Here is a 26876-nt window from a genome sequence, read left to right on the forward strand (position 1 = left end):
TTCTAACTCGAATTCAAGCACCAAATCATTCAAAAAAACACCTCAAAACTACACTAAATCATCCAAAATTTCAAATTTTGGTTCTTCAATAATAACTGATCTTTAGTAAACATATCTATTCAAAATCGAACTTATTTACAAAAATTTAAAATTGAAGTTCAAATGACAAAAAAACTCAAAATAATGTTGAGTTTTTCCACCAATTGCTTATGTAAACAAAGTTTTTGAGTTGCATTTTATATATTTTAAGTTAAATAAGAAGGACTATGATATTTTCTTGAGAGATTTTGGAGCGAAAAATCGATCAAGAATAAGGTTTAATTTTGAAGGAAGAGTCTCTTTTTTCTATTAACCAACAAAAATGTTAGATTACAGATTTAGGCCAAATATGATTTTGGGCCATGGAATATAATGTAATGTTAGATTACCCATGTAGGCCAAATATGATTTTGGGCCATGGAATATAATGTAATTTTGGAATTACTAAAATGAAATATACATTTGAAAGATTTTTTTTTTTTTTTTTTTTTTTTTTTTGGAATTTTCCCTTTTTCTCCTGCCCAAGGAAGAAAAAAAAAAGGAAAAAAAGTCATGTTTTCCTTGTTTCGGTGTCACCTGCACGACAAACCCAAATCTTGCACATCAAGTCACCCTTTTCTTTCTTTCTGCATATATTCTTCTCTGCTTAAATTGTGATTACTCCGTGTCACACTTCTCTATTTCTACTGTTTTTTAACCTGCTATCTGTTATTTCTGATTGTGCTTTAATTTGGTTGCTTCTCAAATAGTTGCTTGCACTGCTCTTCTGGTGTAATGGTAAATATATCATACGCATAGTTGATTTTTTTTTTTTTTTTTTTTTCGGGGGGGGGGGGGGGGGGGGGGGGTGTTTAAACATCTAAATTTGACTTCCAAGTGTTTCTAATTCGTGCTTTATTTTCATAATTTCTGGTGATTTTTTCTGAAGTTTTGCTCTCTTTTTTATTGGACCTAGTTGTTAATCAGATTTTATGGGTATCTGGTAGTTTCAATGTATTTTTTTGAATAGTCTCTTGTTGGAGTTCGCATGCATTTCAGTAATCGGATTGCTCACTAATGCCCCGAGGTTGTTTGATAATATGCTTAAATCAACTGACCTTGCGCAGTTGATTCCGCCATCTAAATGACAGATTTTTACATGGTTCTGGAGGACACAAATTGCAGATGCTCTAAACTTGAACAAGCAACCTAAATACATTAAATACATAAGTTTATGTGAAAAAAAAAATCATATCAAATTCATTACCTCAAAAATGAGGAAGTTGAAATGGATGTGTGGGCATACCTGGTGAGATAAGATCAGGAATGAGGATATAGGGATAAAATGGGAGTGACAAGATGCGGGAAGTAAGGCTCAGCTGGTTTGGGTGGGCCTGTGAGGCGGTGTGAGAGGTTCGATATAGTGGTTACGAGGAGAGGTGGAGGTAGGCTGGAGAAGTATGGGGGAGAGGTAATTAGACAAGATATGATACAATTTAACTTATCAATGTAGACATGACCTTAGATAGGAGGGTATGGAGGTCGTGGATGAGGGTAGAAGGTTAGTAGGTACTCGAGCAAATCTTGCTTTTCAATGGGATAGGGTTGGATGATAGTTTAAAGCACCGTATCTGTTGTAGTATTAGCCTTATTCATGTAGTTTCTGGTGTTTGGTATCTGTTATCATCTATTGTTTACTATGTTTAGGTGATCACGCTGCGTTGCGGATGTTGCTTTCCTATTAGTTGTCATGTTTCTGTCATCGCCATTTTTACTTTTCGTTACTACTTTGATTTGCTTCACTTGAGCCGATGATCATTCTGAAACAACCTCTCTACCTCCACAAGGTAGGGTTAAGGTATGCGTACACTCTACTCTCCCCAGATCTCACTTTGTGGGATTTCACCGGGTATGTTGTTGTTGTTGTTGCTGCTGCTGTTGTACTTCACATGTGTTGATAAATTCTAAATGTTGTGCCTGCTAAGTATTTTACTTTAGGTTTCTCAACTTTAGGTAAATTACAACTGCCATGATGTTCGGGCTCATGCTATAGGTTGATATTTCGTTGCTTTTTCTAATGATTAAAGTATGTACATTACGTAATATAACATGATGTTTCTTTCTCATTCTAATTGGAAAGTAAATTTTGACCATGTTAAAATGCAACCAGAATTGCTTTATCACTTGAACATGATGTTTCTTTCTCATTCTAATTGGAAAGTAAATTTTGACCATGTTAAAATGCAACCAGAATTGCTTTATCACTTGAAATGATAAGGTTGATGAGATGAAATGCACCTTGCAGATGGGACAAGCTTGCCTTACCTCTATTTCAAACCTGACTTTGTTGTTAGTATAGGTTGGCTTTATCTTGATATTGTTCTCCTGAATTGATTGGTACCAAATGAATTGAGCGCATATTAATTTACCCAGCCGGCCAGCCCTAAACTTATTGGGTAATAGGTATCATGCTCATATTGTGTGTTCGGAGGTGTGCCTGATATAATTTGGAATGTGATATGCTTCTGTGTTAAGCCTTTTTAGTTTTTACTGTAGCTAGTGTGTGTGTGCGTACACAAACACACGCGTATGTGAATCTTAATTTTCATTTACATTTTCTCTGCTGCGCAGTCGTTTTTCTCATTATTTTCACCTCACAGCCAAGCAGAAGTGATCCTTTTATTTGATTTAAAATTTTGTTTAAGATTTATTTATTTTTACCCATTTGTAACTTTTGGCTCAATATTTCTTGCAGATTGAAGATGAACATTGTAGGTTGAAGTTAAAAGAATTTCATTTGAGATATTCATTTCTTGGTCAAACTCTAAACATTGATGGCTGCTATTAGGTTTTCAACTTTGAAAAGGACCCTCAATTCCTCTTTTAAATTAGCAAATCAGATTGATATCAGATCTTCATATGCTTGCAGAAATGGTAATCTCCACACTAGAGAACCCACCAATTCAAAAAGTTATGCTGCCCCAAAATGTTTTAATTTAAGGGGTCTGCACTTGGCCAGTGGGATCAGTCATGTTTCCTCTTATCTCAGTGGGGGATCTGATAATAAAAGTTTGAGGGGAAGTAAATCAATTGTTCTGACTAGCCCCATTTGGAATAGTCGATGGTATTCGTCATCTGTTAGCAGCAAAGGAGATACTCCTAAAGGTTCAGAAGTTACAACTGGTGCAAGTGGGTCTGATGTGGATACAAGTGGTGTAAGTGGAAGTGAATGGGTTGGAAATATTAAGGAAGCTTGGCAAACTGCCATGGATGCTGTGAATTATACCGGTGAAAAAGCGAAAGAGGCATCTTCTGAAATGACTCCTTATGTTGAACATGTGCTCGATGCACACCCTTATCTGAGAGATGTAGTTGTTCCTGTTGGTGGCACTTTAACTGGTACCTTAATGGCTTGGGTGGTGCTTCCAAGGTTTTTGAGGAGATTTCACAAGTATTCGAATCAAGGACCAGCTGCTTTGTTTCCTGGAAGCTCGATATGGGGGCAGGTTCCTTATGAGAAAAGTATTTGGGGTGCTATGGAGGATCCCGTTCGATATTTAATTACTTTCATGGCATTTTCACAGATGTTAGTTATATGTTTCTTACTTCTTCTATCCCATATTATTTCGGTTTGGTCTTCTTTCTATCAGCTATGTCTTTATTGTTGAAGTATATCTATGTTCAGCGCTGTGATGGTGGCGCCCAGCAGTATTGCATCACAATACCTTCTCCAGACATGGCAAGGTGCTGCCATTCTTTCATTTGTCTGGTTTCTACAGCGATGGAAAACAAATGTGATCAGCAGAACTTTGGTTGTCAAGGGTCTTGAAGTGGGTGACCGTGATCGATTGTTGACTTTGGACAGAATCTCTTCCGTTGGCCTCTTCGTCCTTGGGCTAATGACTTTAGCTGAAGTTTGTGGAGTAGCTGTACAGTCTATTTTGACTGTTGGTGGAATTGGAGGTAAGTTCTTAGCTTGGTTCCCACCTGCCTTGTTCTATCATCTATGAGGTGAGAAGGTTCCTACAAACGAAAGGTCTGCTTAGTTTGCTAATTATTTGAATCTAAGGGAGGCAAAATTAGCCCATGAAACCTGATTGCCCAAGTCTGGACGGTTGAATGACCCGCCCAAGTCTGGACGGTTGAATGAACCGCCCATTTATTGAAAATGGATTTTTTTAGTTACTGACTAACCATAGAATTTTACTAATTTATATTCTTTAACCTATAATGGAAGACACACATAATCATTTGCAAATTTGATGGTTGCTTCATTTGGTCCTGTCACCATGCACATCTTTTACATTTATAGTGTAATCCCAGAAGGCCTAACTGCTCCTCATCCTCATTTTTGTCTCAGCTCATTTTATTCATAGTAGTCCAAAGTTCTTTAACTTTGTTACCTCTTTTTAGTGCTTGAAGTTTTATCATCTAACATTTTTTCTTTGGTGTCTCTGGTTGTAGTCGTTATTGTTGTTTTATTATTTACTTTTTTCCTGTGTGGGGAACTGCAATGACTCATCTTTTGATGTATCTTCTAGCATTGTGTGGAGAAAACTTTCTCCATCATTCTACATAAGAACACAGGTTTATAATGTTGTTGTTACAGTCTATTGATGACGTATCAACTTGAAGGATTTTGACTTCCCAGAGTAGGAGTGGGACCAGAAATTGAGTTATATAACAGTGGACAGATTTGCTTATTAGCGGGCATGAGAAAATGTGCATAATCTTTGAAATCATTTTATTCAGGAAATATTGGGTTCTGTAGGGCCATGAGGAGTCATAGAAATTTACCAGACCCATTCAGTTAAGGCCATCCACTTTGGTTGATCTTACACCATTTTTCTACTTATCCAAAAAGAAAAAGAAAGAAATAAGAAAACATTAATAGTAGCAAATAGCAATCATGTCAACAATGATACTGCTAGAGAGCATGTTAGTTTGTGCTGGTTTATAGGTGTATATGAAGATGCAATGTGGACATGATTGAAAAATTATAAAAGTTATTTTAATTTTCCCTCATTTGTCTTCCAATTCACTCTTCACTTTTGCCTTTTTTATGAATACTGCAGGGGTGGCTACTGCCTTTGCTGCTAGAGACATCCTTGGTAATGTTCTTAGTGGACTCTCTGTACAGCTTTCACAACCTTTTTCAGTTGGTGACACGATAAAAGTATGTCAGAAGTTTTCTTAATTGTTAATAATCTTTTTTTTCTCCTTTGTTGTTATTGCGAGATTCTAAGGATTTGGCATGATTTATGCAAAAGTTAGAAATACATGACAAGCCTTTATTCAGTATATCAACAGTTGTTAAAAAATCTTTTGCATCGTTAGAGTAAGACAGAATGGTGGATAATGAATAAGCTATTTGAAGGCCAACTTTGCATATTCCACTTTCTCGAAAAAAGAGACTTTAACTTAGTATATTTGACTGGGCATATAAACTATTTATTCAAGTTTTAGAGATACATCTAGCATGATACTGTAATAATGACGTAGTTAAAGGGAAAGGAGACTGAATAAGATATGGAATGGAGTGTTAAATATTGACTTTCGGCTGGTGTTGCTCATGGTTCTGACAAGTTGAGTGGAAAAATGGAATTCCAGTATCCATCCCTAGTTAGTAGTTGGTGGAATTAGTGGTATACTGATTGATATATATTCTAGAGTATAAGTGGTACTGCAAGTTACATTGGCTTCAGTATGGATATTCTTGTGTAGCCCATTTAGAAGTATTCACACAGATGGACCGTGACACAAGGCATTACATTGGAGTGGGTGAGGTAGGCAAGGCAGTAATACATTTATGCCCTAGGTTTTGAACTAAATCCTGCTTGCTATCTGAACTTGAATGGACAATTACCTCAAAGGTTCAGTTCTGATGTGTATGTGCGTTAAGAAACAACTAGTGGGATTGATGGAAAATAAAATGATATTTGATTATGACTTGAAAATTGGTTTAACAGTAAAACTATATCTAATTAAGAATAACAAGACTATCTGAATAATCAACAAATTTTAGTTGTGTTCCTAATGAGTAATCTATTGGAACTTGAATCCTGTTTTTCTGACAACATGACATAACATTCATTTCATGAGTTGTTTAACAGATAACTACTTTTGCAGGCTGGATCAGTGGAAGGTCAAGTGGTTGAAATGGGGCTCACTAGTACATCATTGTTGACTGCAGAAAAATTCCCTGTTATTGTCCCAAATTCACTATTTTCCAGTCAGGTGAGTTTTCTTAATTTTTTTTTTCAATGAAACAAGTGGGATATCACTAAGGCCTCGAGTAGATGCCAAGTTACAGAAGGAGGGGAACTGTCAGTTCAGTAAATATAAAAAACTTATAAAGCCATGGAGCTGGCGAATCCCAGTACTCTTCATCATTCTTTGTGGAAGTTATCACTTTTGAGAGACTTCTTACCTTAGATCTCTGCCCAGTATTAACTTGCATGGTCGTGAATTGCTACACAGCTACTGCATATTGCTTTAAATGACTTAAAAGTTGTGCCTTTTTTTTTCTATAAGGTGCAGAACTGGACAGAATAAAGCGCACTATTATATCTTTAGCTCCTTTAAAGGTGTTTTCTCTAGTTTTACTAAAGTGAATTTATAACTAGCTACTAAGAATATTCTCTTTAACATCAAGCAACGAAAAAACTATCTACTAATAGTATCTGCTTACTTTTCCTTGGTTTTACCCCTTTATGGCTAGCACTTCCTCATGATTATTTTGAGAGACTGCGTTGGATTATTTTTTCTGTTCCTTTTCTTCCACAACAACAACAAACCCAGTATATTCCCACCTAGTGGGGTCTGGGGGGGTAAGATGTACGCAGTCCATACCTCTACCTCTAAAGAAGTAGAAAGGCTGTTTCCGATAGACCCCGGCTCAAGGCACGAGATACCACACAAACACATAGTCAAGCACAGCACAAGATTACATAACATAAATACGGCACCCATAAGTAATATAAAACAGAGAAAAGCACACAGATTCGTAATAAAACATGGAACACGGAATCATAACGGGCATAAAATATAATTTTCACCTTTTCTTCCAAAGTATAATTTTCACCTTCCTATTTTCTTGATGTTTTACCCATCACTTGTTATTATATTATAATAAAAAAAGGTTACCTGGAACTCCCGTTTCAATTAGTCAAGTTCAACTTTCTTCTTTTGGTTTCTAGAAAATAGTTTGCTAAATTCGTAGATAGAACCTCAAAGTTGGCACAATTTTTCACTTTTGCACTCTACCTTAGTTACCAGAGCTAGTCACTCTAACCTAACTAGTTAGTTACCAGATAGATACCTCTGTATGATCGAAGTGGGTCACATGAGCCGAAGCAGATTCGAAAGCTAAAAGATAAAAAGAGGAGAAACGCAGCACAACTAGAATATTGGAATTCTAACATTACAAAGCCTAAAGGCAGCAAACTAAATGCTAAACTAGTAGAGGAGTTAATTCTACAAACATCTTAGCTTAACTAAAGTGACTAAAGTTGCTGAGAACTGAGGTATTCTAAGCCTCCGGAAGGATTTCTTCATTTTTTTTTGGAAATTGGTAACTTTCTATTATATCACAACAGGGCATGGGTTGTATTGAAACCTTATATACAGATGTACTCCAAACTCCACTGCTCTATATCTATATTGAGTCTAAAACATCAATTATAGTGACAATGTCATTTGTGTATAACTGTTTACACCAAAAACATTACAACAGGATGCAGTTTAGTTTAACTTTCTGCACACTATTCTCTATGCTCTCAAAACACCTATAGTTCCTTTCTTTCCAAATTGCCCACCATATTGAAGCAAGGATAATTCTCCATCTAGCTCTGTCGTTAGCATGGACACCTGCCTCTTCCCAACTTTTAGAGCTTCAGTGACTCTCCCCGACATAGTTCAATATATGCCTTTAAGGATCAAAAATATTCTCCATAGTTGCTGAGTATATTTGCAGTGTAGAAATAGATGATTTACGGTTTCTGAGGTTTCCCAACGTAGGAAACACCTAGAACATAAGGTTATCCCCCCTTTCATTACATTATCCTGAGTCAGAGCTGCTTCCTTGGCTAGCAGCCACATAAAACATGAAACTTTATTGAGGATTCTGCATTTCCAAATTTGTTTCCATGGCCAGGTAGGATTTTGCAAACTTTGTTGATCCATCAACCTGTAGGCTGCGCCTACTTTAAATATGCCTTTGCTGCAACCTTTCCACCACAACACATCCTTCTCTGCCTGAAGACCCTTAAATTTCCAACCGTGTTAAGAAATTCTATCACCCTCATTACTTCCCAGTGATTAGGTTGTCTCTTGAAGTAGAAATTCCATCCCTGTGTTGTCCAAAGTTCCGCAATAGTCCTTTGTTGAAAGAATACTAAGTTGTATATGTCAAGGAAAAGGATTTTCAGGTTCCCTTTCTCATGCCACTCTTCCTTCCAAAATTTTGTCTTATTCCCATTTCCCACTTTTATCTTGGAGTTGAGTTTGACTTCCTCCCATAGAGTTCTTATGGATCTCCATAGGCTGACCCCGTATGGTGTAGTCACTTCCTTGGCCATCCAATTGTCTTCTGCTTCATATTTAACACCTATCACTCTTTTCCAAAGTGACTGGTCGTCGTTTGAGTATTTCCGCAACCATTTCATTCCGAGTGTTTTGCTTTGATGTTTCATATTCGTAATTCCCATTCCCCTATTCTTTTTTCCTCCTCTTTTTTCTTTCCGGCTCTTTATACCAATGTGATTTAATTTCAGGTGCTTCTCAGTTGCTACTGATTTTCAAACTGATTTTCATTTTACCAGCTTTCTTCTCTTTGTTTCCTTGCCACAAGAATTTCCTCCTTATGCTATCTAATTTTTTAATAACCCCTGCTGGAATGGGAAATAATGACATCATGTATGTTGGCATAGCATCAAGAACTGAGTTGATGAGTGTTAGTCTACTTCCCAGAGATAGATACTGGCCAATTTCTTCTCCCACTTTTCTATCACATTATTCCAAATTTCAGTAGACTTGGATTTTGCTCCTAAAGGCATGCCCAAGTAAGTTGTTGGCAAAGTCCCAACTCCACCTCCAAGTACTGATGCTGGCCCGACCATATTGTTGACTTCATTAATTGGATACATAAAACTTTTGCTCCAGTTAATGTGTAGACCAGATACCCCTTCAAACAAGACCAGGATCACCCTTAAGTATCTCAGTTGCTCTTCAGCTCCACAAAAAATCAGTGTATCGTCTGCATATCGTCTGCATGTTGAAGGTGAGTCACCTCCAAGGTTTCTATCCCCTCTCTGGATACATCAAACCTTTTCAACCATCCTCTAGTGTTGGCTGTCTTAACCATACTGTCTAAACCCTCCATAGTGATTAAGAACAGGAAAGGTGATAGAGGATCGCCCTGTCTGAGCCCTCTTTTCTTTGAGTTCTGAAAAAACCTGCAGGAGACCCATTTATAAGAACAAAAAAGTTAACTGTTGAGATAAAATACAAAATCCAGTTCTTTCATTTCTGTCCAAATCCCAACAACTCTAGAATCTTCATTAGATACTTCCAATTAACATGATCATATGCTTTTTCAATGTCCAACTTGCAAAGAATGCCCAGCTTTTTCTGTTTGGTTCTGGAATCAACTGCTTCATTAGCAATCAAAACTGCATCCATGCTTTGTCTCCCTTTTATGAAGGCCATTTGTTGTGAATCCACCAATTTGTCTATCACACCCTTCAGTCTCTCTGTGAGTACTTTAGATAAAAGTTTGTATATACTTCCTATGAGACTTATTGGTCTAAAGTCCCTCAACTCCTTTGCTCCTTTCTTTTTGGGAATGAGTGCAATAGAAGTAGCATTAAAGCTCTTCTCAGACACTTCTTGATCATAGAAGTTCTTAAATGTGTCCATTATGTCTTGATTCACCACATCCCAACACTTGATGAAGAAACTCATTGTGTATCCATCTAGTCCAGGAGCCTTGTCAGCTGCACATAACTTTAGATAATTTAGTACTGTATTCTCCTCAAATCTTCCTTGAAGGGCCATTTTCTCCTCTTCAGTTATAACTGGACTCCGAGCATTCTGATAAGTAGGTCTCCATTGGATGGATTCTGATACAGCTTCTTGTAGTATGAAATTATGTCCCCTTAAATTCTGGTTGGCTCTTGAGAAACTTCTCCTTGAATAATCAGTTGATCAATATTGTGGTACCTTTTGTGTGAATTTGCCATCTTGTGGAAGAACTTGGTGTTCTTGTCTCCCTCCTTAAGCCATAGAACACTTGATCTCTATCTCCAAGATATTTTCTCCTTGATCAACTCCTCATATTCTAATAATACTGCAGCTTTCTTTGTTGTTTCTTCCTCTGTAAGCACCTTGTTTTCCCTTTCAGGTCTAATTCTGCCATCTGCTCTAATAATTTTTTCTCCGCAAACCTAGGTTCCCATTTTTTTCTTTTCTTCATTCCTTTGAGTTTGTGTTTCAATGCTTTAAGTTTGCACGCCAACACATAATTAGGTTTTCCTGCAAAGCTGAAAGAAGTCCACCACTCTCTGATTCTATCAATAAAGCCCTCTGTTTTAGCCACCAGTTTTCCATCTTAAAATAATTTTTATTTTTCTCCCAGCAACCACCAATCAAAGCTATTGGGATATGGTCAGAACTCAGTCGTTGAAGGGGAAACTGTTTCAATTTATTGAAACTGTCATCCTATTCTTTTGAGATCAAAATTCTATCAATCCTAGAAGCTGCTCCATGTTGATCTCCTTTGAATTTTATGTCCTTTATGAAATCAGAAAACTCCCTCATGCCCCTTGTTCTTCTGTTACAATTTTTCTTTTCAGTAATGTACTTGCAATCTTAGGACCGTGTACATAAGTGTCTTTGGTTTGTGAGTGTTTGTCACTTCTAGGTGGGTGCCCCATTCATATTTTCTTAGTTCCTATTTTCTTATTTCGTGTTTCCTTATCGCTTGTATTTCGTATTTCTCTGATTTATATTTTATTATTTCTTACGCCCTTCTGTTATGTCATACATCCCCTTGTTTACTATTCTTTATCTTGAGTCGGGGGTCTTATCGGAAACCTCTCTACTTCTTCGGAGGTAGCGGTATGGACTGCGTATATGTTACCCTCCCCCACGAACCCTACTTGGTGGGAATACACTGGGTTTGTTGTTGTTGTTGTTATAGTAATGTACCTGGCAACATTAAAATCTTCACACAATGCCCAAGGCCCTTCCATCAGACCCCTCATAGAACCCAATTCTTCCCACACTAGCCTCCTTTCCTTGTAACAATTTGGAGCATACACTCCTGTTATGTGACAAGCGAAGGTCTGAGTTTGGGACTCAAACTTCCAGGTAATAGACTAAGTTCCCATTTCCAGGACCTCCCCCTTCCATGCCCTCTCATCCCGCATTATCAAAACTCCTCCTCTTGTTCCACTAGCTTCCAGACAAGCATGTTTGATCCATCTGCCTCCCCAAACTTGATTTTCCATTGTTGTAATATTCCCCTCAAGTATTGTCTCTTGAAGACAAATAATGTCTGCCTTCCACCTATAAACTAAACTATTGACTATCCTCCTTTTCTCCCTATTGTTCAATCCCCCAATATTCCAAGACACAAGTTTCAGCTTCATCATGCATTTAAGTTTTTGTTTTTCCCCTTATTCCTACTCACGGAACTTTTGAACTTTACATCGAAAGAAACAAGACTTTTTAGTTCTTGTGCACCCTTGATACTATTCTTTTTGATTATAGAATTTTGCTGCTCCCTTCTTCTAACTTGTTTGCAACTGTCTATCAGGAGAAGTAATTCTTTTGCCTCCTCTTCATGTCCATGGAAATCAATTCCAAAATTTTCCCCAATTTAATCAAATTCTGTTGCACCCAGGTGAAATTTTGTTGTTGTTGCATCAAAATCGGCTTAGCTTCCTCCACCTCCCAGTTAATAATATCTGTATTTGGGATTTGCAGTACTAGTCCTTTCTCCCCTGTTTTTGCACTTCTGTATTCCCTTTCCCAATCAACACAAGTGTGCTCCTCTTCTGCAGTTATCTTTACATCCTCATTTACATCCTCAGATGACATCGTCACAACCTTCAGATAAGTATTTTCCTCTATTGTCTCTAGTATAATCGCATGCAGAGCTGCTAAGTCGCTGGCAAGGGACTGCTCTTTTTGGGCCTCTGGACAGCAGGACTTTACTCCTTGAAAGTCATTAAAAATGACTTGAGATGCATAATCTGGGTTGTTGGGCCTTTTTAGGGTTTGTTTTCTCATTTGTGCAAGGCCCAATTCGACTTTCTCATTTAAAATCATGTGCCTGTCACGTGTTTCAGTCCATATTTACTTCCTAGTTGTCTCCTCAGAACTCACGTGTTTTCTTGTACCAAAATCCCTAAATTGGTAGGATTTTGGTACTTTGTTGCAGATATTCTCTGGGCTTGACTGTTGGGTAAAACCTTTTGCTGGATAAAAGGTTTCATTTTCTCCGGCGACATCAATAATGTTTTTCGGTATCAGTTCAAACGTTGGTTTGCACTCTGCCCATATTGGAAAGTAGTATTTGATCTCGCCACATGAAATAGTCACCTTCATCGGCAGGCTTCTTCCATCATTCTTCACCAAGATTCTCGCCCACTTCATGTGATTTTTAAGTTTTGTTTCTTCTTCTGTCGCGATCCATCCTCCACACAATTCCCCGATTTCTTGAAAAATCTTCTTAGACCACAGATGTAGGGGAATCCCCACTGCTCTAATCCATGTTTCTCTCACGAGAATAGAGCTAGAGCTGGGGATGCATCCTATAGTAGGGCTCCACCAATCAAGTTGAAATCTGTTGCCCAAGGCCGGCCTTCCATCAGACCCCTCACAGAACCCAATTCTTCCTACACTAGCCTCTTTTCCTTGTAACAATTTGGAGCATACACTCTTATTATGTGACAAGCGAAGTTCTGAGTTTGGGACTCAAACTTGCAGGTAATAGACTAAGTTCCCATTTCCAGGACCTCCCCCTTCCATGCCCTCTCATCCCACATTATCAAAATTCCTCCTCTCGTTCCACTAGCTTCCAGACAAGCGTGTTTGATCCATCTGCCTCCCCAAACTTGATTTTCCATTGTTGTAATATTCTCCTCAAGTATTGTTTCTTAAAGACAAATAATGTCTGCCTTCCATCCATAAACTAAACTATTGACTATCCTCCTCTTCTCCCTATTGTTCAATCCCCCAACATTCCAAGACACAAGCTTCAACTTCATCATGCATTTAAATTTTTGTTTTTCCCCTTCTTCCTACTCACGAAACTTATGAACTTTACATCGAAAGAAACATTCTTTTTTATTATAGAAACCTGCTACTCCCTTCTCCTAACTTGTTTGCAACTGTCTATCTGGCGAAGTAATTCTTTTGCCTCCTCTTCATGTCCATGGACATCAATTCCAAAAATTTCCCCCAATTTAATCAAATTCTGTTGCACCCAGGTGGAATTTTGTTGTTGTTGCATCAAAATCGGCTCAGCTTCCTCCTCCTCCCAGTTAACAATATCTGTATTTGGGATTTGCAGTACTAGTCCTTTCTCCCCTGTTTTTGCACTTCTGTAATCCCTTACCCAATCAACACAAGTGTGCTCCTCTCCTGTAGTTATCTTTACATCCCCATTTACATCTTCGGATGACATTGTCACAACCTTCAGATAAGTATTTTCCTCTATTGCCTCTAGTATAATCGCATGCATAGCTGCTAAGTCGCTGGCAAGGGACTGCTCTTTTTAGGCCTCTGGACAGTAGGACTTTACTCCTTGAAAGTCATTAAAAATGACTTGAGATGCATAATCTGGGCTGTTGGGCCTTTTTAGGGTTTGTTTTCTCATTTGTGCAAGGCCCAATTCGACTTTCTCATTTAAAATCACGTGCCTGTCACGTGTTTCAGTCCAAATTGACTTCCCAGCTGTCTCCTCAGAACTCACGTGTTTTCTTGTACCAAAATCCCTAAATTGGTGGGATTTTGGTACTTTGTTGCAGATATTCTCTGCGCTCGATTGTTGGGTAAAACCTTTTGTTGGATAAAAGGTTTCATTTTCTCCGGCGACATCAATAATGTTTTCCGGTATCAGTTCAAACCTTGGTCTGCACTCCGCCCATATTGGAAAGTAGTATTTGATCTCGCCACATGAAATAGTCACCTCCATCGGCAGGCTTCTTCCATCATTCTTCACCAAGATTCTCACCCACTTCATGTGATTTTTAAGTTTCGTTTCTTCTTCTGTCGCGATCCATCCTCCACACAATTCCTCGATTTCTTGAAAAATCTTCTTAGACCACAGATGTAGGGGAATCCCACTGCTCTAATCCATGTTTCTCTCACTGGACTAGAGCTAGAGCTGGGATGCATCCTGTAGTAGGGCTCCACCAATCAAGTTGAAATTTGTTGCCTTTCCACTTCCAATGCCCTTGGATGGTGAGTTCCGCCATGTATCTTTTGGGGAACTTCAACTCATATATGTTAACTCCAAAGACTTTTTTCCAATTTGTTGAGGACCACTTTCTAATGTCTGCAAGAGTAGGTTTCTCCTCCTCCTCTTCACTGCAATGTCCTATGAGGCATCTCTTAAGCAGTTCTTCCTCCTGGATATTCATTGGCTCTGTTATCTGTATATTTCCTTTACTGCTATTAATCTCAACCCTTCTTAAATTCCTGATCCCCCATCTACTATCTTGCACAGCCTCTGCATAAGGGTATTCAGCCTCCGCCACCCTAGAGAGAGATGTTTCTTCCACCCTTCTCTGACATTTAATAAACCTTTCGATCTTAAATGCAATGTCCAACCACCCTGCATTTAATGCTAGTTCTGGGATGATTAAGCCTGACCTTCCCCCACTATTTAGAGTTATTATGCTTATAAATTTCCCATGTTCATTATGCTTTCTTGTACAGAAAACTCTGCACCTCACTCTGAAAATTTCCATCTCCTAATCTCCTTTGTTTGTTCCTTTGACGCCTCTTTCAGATGGAAGCAGATCCATTTCATAGCCTTCTTTCTTATAGCTGATCTTCGCATCATCTTACGACTCCTTTCAACCCATTCGAACCACTCCGACTTGCCCGTATTCCATCTGGTGATATCAAAGGACTTGAAACCTGCATTGAAGTAAATTCTGTTTTCCTCCATCCTAAGAACTGGGGTGTGTGCAATAGATCACAGTGGGTGATTATTATTGGCTTTCAAAGAAAGGTTCAGTTTCCGGTGGGAGTTGCCGGAAAAGTAGTTGACATTATTGAAGGCTGAACCTAATTACACTTTGAATAGTTCCACTTGTGGGATTCTACTGGGTATGTTGTTGGTGAGTTGCTTCTTTTTCACGATCCCAATCTCAAATTGTCGAGTGCATTCTGTAAAATACTATTACATTGCAAGTAGAAGTGTCTGAAAATGAGAAGACGCCAAATTATTTATAGAATTGTTAATTAAAGAGATTTTTTCTTCACAACTAATGACATCTTAAACTTGGGGTCTTATAAAACCTCATTATATAAAATGAGGCAGAAGGAAGTTTTATTAGGTAGAATGGATTTCTTCATTCAAATTCGTTCGAAAAGAAATAACAGAAATAAAATTAGTATGTATAGTTCTTTCTCATAAAAGAAATTAGTATTTATAGTAATGATAACCGGGAACCAAATTACAAAATGGTTCTTCTAGTTAGCCTCTCAAGGAAAATGAGCCAACCAAAAGTTCTTGAGGAGGTTAATTGGCCTCGAACTGACTTGTTGAATTCCTGTCACGACCCAAATCTAGCACTTAGACTGTAACTGGTATCCAACGAGCTACTTGCCACATCAGGCGTATCAGGCTATGCTATGAACTGCTAGAATACACGGAAGCATGCTACATTCTAAATGTAAAAGCTTTGTCGTGATAGAATAGCTGAAAAGGAGTACAAAATCAACTAAAACCCATGATTCCCAAATATCTCCAAGTCATGGAGTAACTGAGATTATTATACGAGATGCATCTCGATATGAAATAAAAGAAAGACGGTAAAACAGATGGGAGCTGACGATGCTCCACCAGTCGCCACAGACGGGTGGCTGCCTCACCTCAACTGTAGAACAGGACAAGCAACTTAGCAGTCAACAACTCTATCACCCTCAATTGTGTCTGCACATAAAAGTAAATGATGAGTCAAAATGACCTAGTAAGATCCTTGACCCACCCTGATCTTACCCCTGGACAGGCTTAGAAATTCTAGCAAATAATAGCATAAGAAAGCTTAAACATGTATAACACAATTATACATATAAGCAACTTAATCATGGTATCAGATAAGGCACACAGGTAAGGTCAAGCTGTTGAAATTATACTAAACAAATAAACATCTAGCCATTGCTGCTACAGTACTTCTATGAAGCATTGGATTCGTTAGCCCACATGTGTTACCCGTCTTCGGTGCATTAGCCTCCTGTCTAACCTACCTGACGTGATGCGTCGACTACTCGTCTTACCTGGTAAGCGTTCAGTATTGTCGAGTCACTATCTGCCAGGTGGCATAACATGCGTGGCTAAAAGAAGCAGTGCGAGATTGTTATCCCAACGATTACAACTACTAAATCAGAAATATCAAATTCTGCTGAATAAGCATGCTTAATATCATCACAAACATGCTCTACTATCAACATTACCATTCTCGGAAAAAAAAAAATGCTCTAATATCATCAACTGACTGCTAAATAGACATGCGGATATTAGTAACTGCTGAAAGTATCACAAAACAATATAAATATACATAGCTAAGACCTATTGTGGCAAATATCAGATACTTCAAAATAGCAATCTAGCTCATACTGTCATACATGCTCCACGTGTTAGATAGTTTTATATGCATCAAGCAACTCAGATAACATGCTTTATTTTTAAAAAAATTAAAAAACAAGCAAAACAAGATGCTAAAGTTCACGCGCTGCATTTTGCTGACCCCGTGTTAAAGAGACACATTGTTGTCGATTTGAGGTGTCTAACTAACAAATCATGCCAAGTTTAAGGGGCTTTCTAGGTACTTACTTAGCCAAGTAATTTGTTGCATCTATATGTTCCTCCTTTTTTTGAGATAGGTAACATTGTATTCATCAGCACCAAGTCGGTATTGGTAGTCAAATATTAACCGATTACAGTGGGCATTGTATCTTACAAGGAATCAAAGATCCACAGGTGATTCTTCATCGTCTATATTGTTGTCTTTAGTCTTTAAATCAGAATTGAAAAGACAGAGAATAATTCAGCTTAATTCTTTGTTTGGAACTTAGGTCATGGGTTCAAGCCGTGGAAACAACTTCTTGCAGAAATGCAAGGCAAGGTTGTGTACAATAAATCCTTATGGTTCGGCCCTTCCCTGAACCCTGCACATAGCGGAAGCTGTAATGCACCGTGCCACCCTTTTAACTTCTTTGTTTGGAACTGTTTCTACTCTCAAAACATATACTGGTTCTCTCTTCAAACAGTCCACCATATACATACTTGGGCCATTCTCCACCACAACATCTTCCTGTTCCTTGTTTTCATATTTTTCCAGCACCGTAGAAGGTCCTTGGTATTCTTTGGCATAACCCACTGAATCTGCATTTTGGAAAGGAACAGCTAGCATAGTATATCAGTTATCTTATTGCATTGCAAGAAGAGATGGCTATTGCTTTCTTCCTTCTCCTGGCACAGAAAGCATAAATATCTGGAAGTCAGTTGGATGCCCCTTCTCTGTAAAACTTCATGAATTGGGCAAGCTTTCCTGGCAAATAGCAAAGAAAAACATGTGACCTTGAAAGGGGGCTTTTAGTTTCCAGATAAATTTCCATGGCCAGTCTGAAGTGTGAGCACCTTAGGTAAGCATACAGTACTCACCTACAGAGCTGACTGAGAACCTCTTATTGCGTCAACTATTCCATATAACTGAATCCTCAACATTCCTAGTACATGAAAAAACTTCTTTACCTTCAGCATTTCAGCCACCCTATCAATCTCCCAGTCATTTTATAGACTTCTAGACTTCTGAAAGATAGGTTCCATCCTTGTGAAATCCATGGCCCCTCAACTGATGACTTAGGTGCAGTTGTTAAGCATCTACATGTTCCTCCTGTTAATACTCGATCAGTACATTCCATCATTCCCAAAGAATGTTCATCTTGCTAAAAACATCTTAGCATGTGTTTAGATTTGAAATTACATGTAATCAACTTTCATTATGTGCATACTTCTTTTCAAAATCTTAGCTATGTGCGTATTTCTTTTCTGAGGCTGGACACTTCAATGGATCGCATAGAAAGAGCATTTTATAATTCTTTTGTGAGGTGCTGAAAGTTTTATTCATCCCTCTATCTTCTGTGCAAGTGAAAAGTGAAAAAGAATCATATTATAGATTCTTAATCTATGGGTCTCTAACACCTTTAGTCTTTTATGCTCTGATATTTTCTTACATTTTTGAAGTTTCCTCCTTCTCCTTCCCCCTCCGGGCCCTAAAAAATAATAGTAAAGAAAAGAAAGCAAAAGAAAAATGAGGAGAAATTGACAGAATGGTTTGTGCAAACTTTAGGTGATTGTGAATAAATCACGTGCTCAATGGCGTGCTATGGTCACTACTGTTCCTTTCCAAATTGAAGACTTTGATAAGATTGTCCAGATATCAGATGATGTAAAGAGCATGCTCAAATCTAATCCAAATGCTTTCTTGGAAAAGGAGGCACCATACTGCTACTTGTCTAAAATTGAAAAAACATATGCAGAGCTGACTCTTGGATGCAATTTAAGATATGTGGTATGCCTTTTCTGTTTCAGTCTTTCCTACTATCATTGTGAAATTTATTTGACATATGTTACTTGAGCTTTATGTCTATTGTAACAACTAGCACAATATAAATCAATTTATCATGTGTTAAATGCTGAATTATGAGATAATTTTCTTTCGATTATTTTCATAATAGTCATGTAATACTTGAACAACAACCAGAATTTGATAAGATCTTACTAAGTGGGTAGATCCTTGAACTTCTGATAGCAAGTGTTCTCCTTCAAATTTTGATTGGTGTAAGGTCAGTTATGGTGGTTTCTGCCACAACCTAGATAAAACCCACCCCTGGCTCCTCTCAAGAAAAAGTAAAATAAAAGTAACTTTAATGGATAAACAAGTTAAAAAATGCAGGCAGAAATAGAGAGAAATGTTGATAATTTTAAAAACAATAATTGGAGGTATTTATTCTTTGTCCACTTACCTTACCTGTTAAAGTGGAAAAGAGATTGGATGCGCTGAGAAGAAATTTATCTGGCAAGGAAAGGAGAAGTTACTTCTTGCAAAATGGAATTGTTACTACCGGTAAGAGGGAAGGGGGATTAAGCATAAGAAACTTGAGGCCAACGTAATACAAGTTTACTTGTGAAATAGATGTGGAGACACAATTTTGAGGAACAAGTTTTGTGGAGATAGATGATTTGTGTTAAATATGGGAATGAGGGAAAATGGTTCCCTCTCCTTCCTGAGTTAGTGTCTGGAAATCCATCAGGAAACTGTGGCCCTTGCTTGCAGATAATTTCATATACCAAGTTGGAAATAGGCAGAAAATATCCTTCTGGAAGGATAACTGATTTGATTCCCAACCTTTAAAGAACTCTTCCCTGACATATTCAATCTGACCCAGACACCTGATGCAACAATTCAAGAAGTTTGGCAACCACAGGGGTGGAATGTCAGTTTAGAAGATTCTTAAGTCATTGGGAGGTCAATAGGATAGCTGTACTTTTCAAGGTCTTGGTGCAGTTTCAAGGAACCACAGCAAAATGAAGATAGATTGTTTTGGAAGAAGCACACAAGTGGAATTTACACAGTTAAAAATCAACCTACATTACTTTAAATGGAACCAGACAACATACAAATATTTGGCCTTGAAAGCATATTTGGAAAGTAAAAATACCATACAAGGTGGTTTGCTTTACATGACTAGTTCTTAAGGAAGCATGCCTGGCACATGATAACCTGAGGAGAAGGGAATGTAGTTGTGCTCAAGATGTTATCTGTATGGGAAGGATTCAGAAAGTATGGAATTATGTTTAAGCATGAAAGAGATCGAATGGGTCATGCCAAAGGCTACTGGAGAACACTATTAAAATGCTGGAACATGATGGGATGGGAGGGACTGTGAAGCAGAAGAAATGGTGGAAAAATTTCTGGTGGACGATATGCAAGGGAAAGAACTTGAGATGTTTTGAAGGAAGAGGTAGCTCTTTACAGAAAACTAAGCTGAACTGATTTTTACTTGTCATTTTTGGTATGAAGAAGAATTCTTACAAGATGTAGTTTCTCTTTTAGACATCATTGGATTCTTGAAAGAAGGACAATGTTGCATACTTTTTCTTGTTTTGAACTTGTAAATATGGTTTCCAGCATAACCTTTGTGCTGTTAAACAACAACAACAACAACAAACCCAGTGTATTCCCACCTAGTGGGGTCTGGGGGGGTAAGATGTACGCAGTCCATACCTCTACCTCTGATGAAGTAGAAAGGCTGTTTCCGATAGACCCCCGGCTCAAGACACGAGATACCACACAAACACATAGTAAAGATTTACAATATTGTTACCTTTCTCCGAAAATAAAAATAATAAGAATAATTAGACATATCTTTTAGAAACATTTTTAGAACTTCTTATGTCAAAATGATTATAGTAGATTTAATTATCTAGAAGAACCCATCTAGGATACACACGGCCTCTGCATTTCATTGTTTTCCCAACTTGTGGCCTTATAATTGACCACCTCAAAATTTGATCACATAACACAAGAAAAGCCAGTCCTTTTTTTCCTGAGGTCTGCCGTATGATTTCTGTAATTGATACAGAATATCGAACAAACGCGAACGTGATCTTTAGCGTTGAGTCATTAAGTAGTTATGTTTGCTGTGTATCTGACAATTTTCATGTGCAATTATATAACTGTTAGTTTTCTTCCAATGTTACTCTTCAATCAGCTGTTCAATGATCTCAAGGGATTTTAATTCATTCAGCTAATTCCCGTCTTTTTGTATTTAGAGCAAGGACAAATTGTTTTCAGCACAGCAGGATATTCTTCTGCAAGCAGCCCGAATAGTCATGCAGCATGGAGGCACACTGGCTGATCCTTGGACTCGGTGATTTACATTGGAACGAAGATATCTTAATCTTGAGGTTAGATTTTCTTGATATGTCTTTTTTCGTCTGTTCAACTCATGGCACAGTTTTAAGTAATGAGTGAAACTGCTGTTTGTGAATATCTCTACCCAGAAAAGTTTCTAGGTTCTTTTTTAGTATTGTGGCAAAGCACTTGTTTAGATGGACATTAACTTTGTTTTGCAAGCTTGTGTAGTTAGCCGGTTTTCGCGTAATATTTTGGTAAGACATCATAAACACTATAGGAACTATTCAATCCTTAACACTTTCGTGAAAATAAATCTTTGATACTTTGGAAAGCCCAGTTGATAGGTCTTGAAAGGGGTGAAAACAGTTTCTTCAACCTGTAGAATATAGGCGCATGTTTTAAAATATAACTGGTGCATTCTAAATAACTAAAATACTTTTACCTACATTACTTGCATGGAGTGCATGGGGTGTATGGATGGTAAGAATATGATAACGAAGGAAAATGCATTATTTGTAACATATGTGTTAGAATTGCTGAACAGTTGGCAATACAGTTGTAAATTATTTTAAGTTGTTCAAATCTGGAACAAGATTACAATTTTGCATGCACTGAGAACATTAAAATTGTTTGTAATTTTCTGGTTGATGATTAAACCTTAACTGTCACCATTACTTTTCAAATACTCGGTAAAAGTTTCTGATGTAGGAGCGATGAAGCTTCCATTCTCCAAAAACTGCACTACCCCAAAATCTGATGGTAAAACATCGTTGTTGTTCAAATTCCAGCTGGGTTCTATAGTATTGAGAAAATATTATAGTAGATTTTTTGGAATCGTAGATTTCTAGTTAAGTCTCTAGAATAGTCTAGTGTAATTTCTAGAATAATCATGTTGAAGAAATATCTAGATATTCTAGGTAATTCTTGGTAGAATAATCTAGAAAAGGATAGTATAGTTAAGAAAGATCTAGCTATTAGATGGTGCTAGATATTTGAGGGAGATTTTTGTGGAAGAATATAGAACACTCTAGATTTGTAGTATCTAGAATCATCCCTACACAAGTATAAATAGGGGATGACATTATGCATTTGTAACCATCCAGAAAATAGAAAGCACTCAAAAAATTTTAGCTACTCCTTCACTGCAGTCTTTTTTGTAGCAATTTACAGCCGCATCATTTTCATTGTTTTTGCTTACTGTTTTCCAATCCGTCTTCCCCTTCTTTTGACATGGTATCAGAGCCCATTTCTTACGGGATCTGAATCTGTTTTTTGTTGATTGGCTCATCTTATTTTTAGCTCTTTTTTCTTGGATCTATTTGCTGAAAAAAAAAACATGGCACCAAAAAATCAACCCACAACGGGTCCTCCGATTTTCTCGGGGGAGAATTACCATATTTGGGCCATTAAAATGAAGGCTTATTTGAAGGCTCTCAACTTGTGGGATGTCGTTGAGAGAGAACCTGCTGTCCAGCCATTGAGAGACAACCCAACTCTCAATAATATCAAAAAGTATGATGAGTTGGTGACTAGATCTCCAAGAGCTCTCACTTGCATACACTTAAGCCTTACGGAAGTGATGTTTACAAGGATTATGGCTTGTGAGACAGCCAAAGAAGCCTGGGATAAGCTAAAGTAGGAGTTTGAAGGCAACAACAGAGTGAAGTCTGTCAAGGTTGGAGTTTGAGCTCTTGAAGATGAAGGACTCTGATAGTGTGAAAGAATACTCTTCCAAGCTGATGGATATTGTGAATCAAATAAGGATAAGATCAGAAAGTTGTGGAGAAGATCATGGTCAACCTTCCGAACAAGTTTGAATAAAAAATTTCAGCTATTGAAGAGTCTTGTGACTTGACTACTTTTTCAATAGTTGAGCTGATCTCTAAGTTGTAAATCCAAGAGCAACGAGTAACTATGAGAAGTGAAGGTATAGTCGAAGATGCCTTTCAAGTAAGGCATAAATTCAAGCAACAAAAGAAACGCAGAAAAGTCTCTTCAGAACATTCTGGAGAAGTGAAATCTGGTGGATACCAAGGTGAATTGTTGAGGAAAGGGAAATTTCCACCTTGTGGTATTTGTAAGAAGGAAAACCACTTGGAGAAGAATTGTTGGCAAAAGTCAAAGAGGTCTCCCATTAAATGTAGATACCGCAAGAAGTATGGACACATTGAAAAGTATTGTAGGCAAAAGCAAGCTCAAAGTGGTCAGTCTTCCCAACGAATAAATTTCGCGGAAGATCACCAAGTTGAAAAAACAGAGAATGAGGTATGCATGGCTTCTCACACATCACATGATCGATATAATTGGTATGTCGATAGTGCATGCACAAGGCACATGGTGATTGATGAAAATCTGTGTTTTATTCTGGACAGGTCTGATAAGACCAAAGTGAATCTTGGAGATGGTGCATTGGTGCAAGCTCAAGGAAGAGGATCAGTGAAATTCCTTACGGATGAAGGTATGAAAATCATAAACGATGTTCTTTATGTGTCAAGCCTGACTCAAAACTTGTTGAGTGTTGCTCAGTTGTTTTACAATAATTATTCACTTACTTTTAAGGATAAAAAATGTGTCATTTATGATCCTAAAGGTTGTGAAGTAGCTAAATTAGCATGATTGGTAATTCCTTTCTAATTTCATGCTATTCTGCTGGAAGTTGCTCTTTCAATGTTGAAATGAGTGACACTTGGCTTTGGCACAAAAGATTCGGTCATTACAACCTTAGTTCATTGGCGCATATGCAATCTAAGGGTATGGTGCTCGATGTACCCAAAATTGACATGTGCTGAGATGTTTGTAAGTCATGTCAATTTGGTAAATTGCATAGATGATCCTTTCCTAAAGGAAGTCTTTGGAGGGCGAAGGAAAAGCTAGAGTTGGTTCATACAGATATATGTGGACCAATGAGGACGACTTCTTTGAGTGGGAATAAATATTTTATTCTCTTTATAGATAATCTAACTCGAATGACACGGGTCTATTTTTTAAGTAGCAAAGTTCAGGTGTTTTCTGTTTTCAAAGAATTTAAGGCTATGGTAGAAAGGGAGAGTGGATGTCGGTTGAAGTATATCAGGTCAGATAATGGAACAGAATATACTTCGCATCAGTTCAGCAAGTATTGTAAAGATGTGGGCATTCGACAACAATTTACTGTGAGCTACACTCCAGAACAAATTGGGGTTTCTGAGAGAAAGAACATGATGGAGATGGCGAGATGTATGCTAGCAGAAAAAAAGATGCCTAAATACTTTTGGGCTGAGGCGGTCAATACTGCCATCTATTTGCTGAACAGATTACCAACTAAAGCACTCCAAGATATGATGCCATTTGAAGCATGAAAGGGTATAAAGCCGTCTGTTCGGTGTGCTATGCCCATGTTCCAAATGCTAAAAGAGGAAAATTGGACAACAAGGCAGAACTCTATATTTTGTTGGGCTATAGCACAACTGCAAAAGGGTACAAAGTGTATAATGTTCGTACGAAGAAGGTGCTTATCAGTAGAGATCTTGCGGTGGACGAGTCTAGCCACTATGATTGGGATCGAGATATTGTTGTAAAGAACCAATATGGGAGTACTTCAATTGTAGCTCTAAATCCGCAGACGAGTGATATTTCTTCCATTCCTATTATTGAAACAGAGCACAATTCAGATGTTGAATTAACTTCAGATTCTCTTGTGTTGAAGACCAGGTCACTAGCTGAAGTTTATGAGCAATGCAATTTTGCTCTTGTGGAACCATCTTCCTTTGAAGAAGAAGCCGGTCATGAAGCTTGGATTTCCGTAATGGAGGAGGAGCTTGCCATGATTAATAAAAATGATACTTGGGAGCTGGTTGATAGGCCCAAACAAAAGATCGTCATCAAATCAAATAAGGAGAATGATACCAAAAAAGATCCTTGTGTTATGGAGTTGCTTCAGAAAGAGTAAGTTGTAAAATCTTCCATCCTAGAGCTTCAAACTTTTCCATCATATTTGGGTCGTCACCAGATAATGAAGTTGTGAAGGAGCTCAGAGAAAGGGGGAGCTCGAGAATTCAGCATGATAAAACTTAACAAGGGCCAATCATTAACGGGAAATGTTCAGCATTTGAAGAAGAAAGAGGAGTCACGCGAAAACTATCATGATTTTCACTAAGGCGCGGTTTAAAGCTTCATTTAAGTTCTTCCGCGACAACTTTAGGGTAGCTTCCAAAAAATCACTTTAAGGGGGAGTGTGAAAATATTAAAGTAGATTTTTTGGAATCATAGATTTCTAGTTAAGTGTCTAGAATAGTCTAGTGTAACTTCTAGAATAATCATGTTGAAGAAATATCTAGATATTCTAGGTAATTCTAGGTAGAATAATCTAGAAAAGGATAGTATAGTTATTTGATATGTGTATTTAAGAAAGATCTAGATATTAGATGGTGCTAGATATTTGAGGGAAATTTTTGTGGAAGAACATAGAACACTCTAGATTTGTAGTATCTAGAATCATCCCTACACAAGTATAAATAGGGGATGACATTATGCATTTGTAACCATCCAGAAATAGAAAACACTCAAAAAGTTTCAGCTTCTCCTTCTTCACTCTCCTTCTTCACTGCAGTCATTTTTGTAGCAATTTACAGCTGCATCATTTTCACTGATTCAGCTTGCTGTTTTCCAATCCTTCTTGCCCTTCTTTTGACAAGTATCCATAGAATTGAATGTCTCAGAGAGTTGGATTCTGTTTTCTATTTCATATGCATGATTCTTGATATACTTGCATTCCTTTCCGAGTCCCACAAATTGAACGGATCTTGGCCTTTGTTCTTCGAGCCCTGTGAGATCTGCCAATATCTGCCAATATGGCTGATGAGCAGTTATTTCATTCATTGGTATTCCTTCCTGCGGTAGCAATCCAACCGGAATCACTGGCTTTCCATTGAATATCTCTAAGTAATCATTTTGTAGTTTAGTACATGTATGTATATCCACAACTTTACATGTGTCTTCTACTATGGCATCATGTCCAATTATAGTTTTGCATGAAGCATTCTCTCCATGCACTGCAGCAACAAGTTCTCTAAAGCTTCATGTTTCCATCAAGCAACCTAAGTTGGAAAATCCACACATGGTGGTGGTGATGCCAAAAGTTCATGCAATGCATTTGATCCTTTTTAAACCCAATTGGGCCTAGCTCTGAGTTTCGGGGGCTTGAAGACAACCTGTAAAGCAGCAGTGGAGACACTGAATTTTAACAAGGGGGGGTGTCAAGTCGAGAGCGGTCTCAGTTTTTTTTATCAGCAAATGAAGAGTTTGACGGGTTCATGAATCTTCCCTCAAATATAGAATTTGATCAGCAGTTTTAGAATTATATACTGTGAGGTAATAAGGAAGGTTGTGTGAGGGTTGGTAGTTGCTTAGCAGATGCCCTTCGGCTATGGTGGCCATCAGAAGTGTGAAATTTAGTTGAGTGTAAGTTTTGGCTGCTAGGGTTTAGGGTTTTCTTGAGATCATTTTACCTCTTTCTATCCACATATTTGTCCTAATCTGGTCATTTATGCTGATGATAGCCGGGTCTATCGGAAACAACCTCTCTACCTCACCTCTGAGGTAGTGATACGGACTGCATACACTTACCCTCCCCCAACCCTACTTTGTGGGGATGTACCGGGTATGATGTTTATGTTGATGATAAAGTCAATACTGGGAATGATGAAGATGGTATAA

At 37.8% G+C, this 26876-nt stretch overlaps 1 protein-coding gene across 16 annotated transcripts in view; it reads left to right on the plus strand.

The window, feature by feature from the left end:
* The first annotated feature begins 513 nt into the window (after window positions 1–513).
* The window catches only part of LOC107845274 (mechanosensitive ion channel protein 1, mitochondrial), a 31060-nt gene continuing 4697 nt past the window's right edge, over window positions 514–26876 (plus strand). For 3 of the 16 annotated variants that reach the window (XR_007045758.1, XR_007045757.1, XM_047398034.1), the window contains exons 1-7: window positions 514–816; window positions 2774–3604; window positions 3689–3981; window positions 5094–5194; window positions 6148–6255; window positions 18612–18833; window positions 21098–21232. Coding sequence is in view for 12 of the 16 variants with exons in the window: in XM_047398034.1 (XP_047253990.1) it covers window positions 2853–3604; window positions 3689–3981; window positions 5094–5194; window positions 6148–6255; window positions 18612–18833; window positions 21098–21199 (1578 nt within the window). In the remaining 4 variants the exon portion in view is untranslated. Of the gene's footprint in view, window positions 817–1725; window positions 1877–2773; window positions 3605–3688; window positions 3982–5093; window positions 5195–6147; window positions 6256–17142; window positions 17240–18611; window positions 18834–21097; window positions 21233–26876 lie in introns of those variants that run through there. The other 13 variants (XR_007045759.1, XM_047398037.1, XM_047398045.1 and 10 more) reach the window with 12 other exon arrangements.

Source organism: Capsicum annuum, chromosome 10 (assembly GCF_002878395.1).
Source record: "Capsicum annuum cultivar UCD-10X-F1 chromosome 10, UCD10Xv1.1, whole genome shotgun sequence".
NCBI lineage: Eukaryota > Viridiplantae > Streptophyta > Magnoliopsida > Solanales > Solanaceae > Capsicum > Capsicum annuum.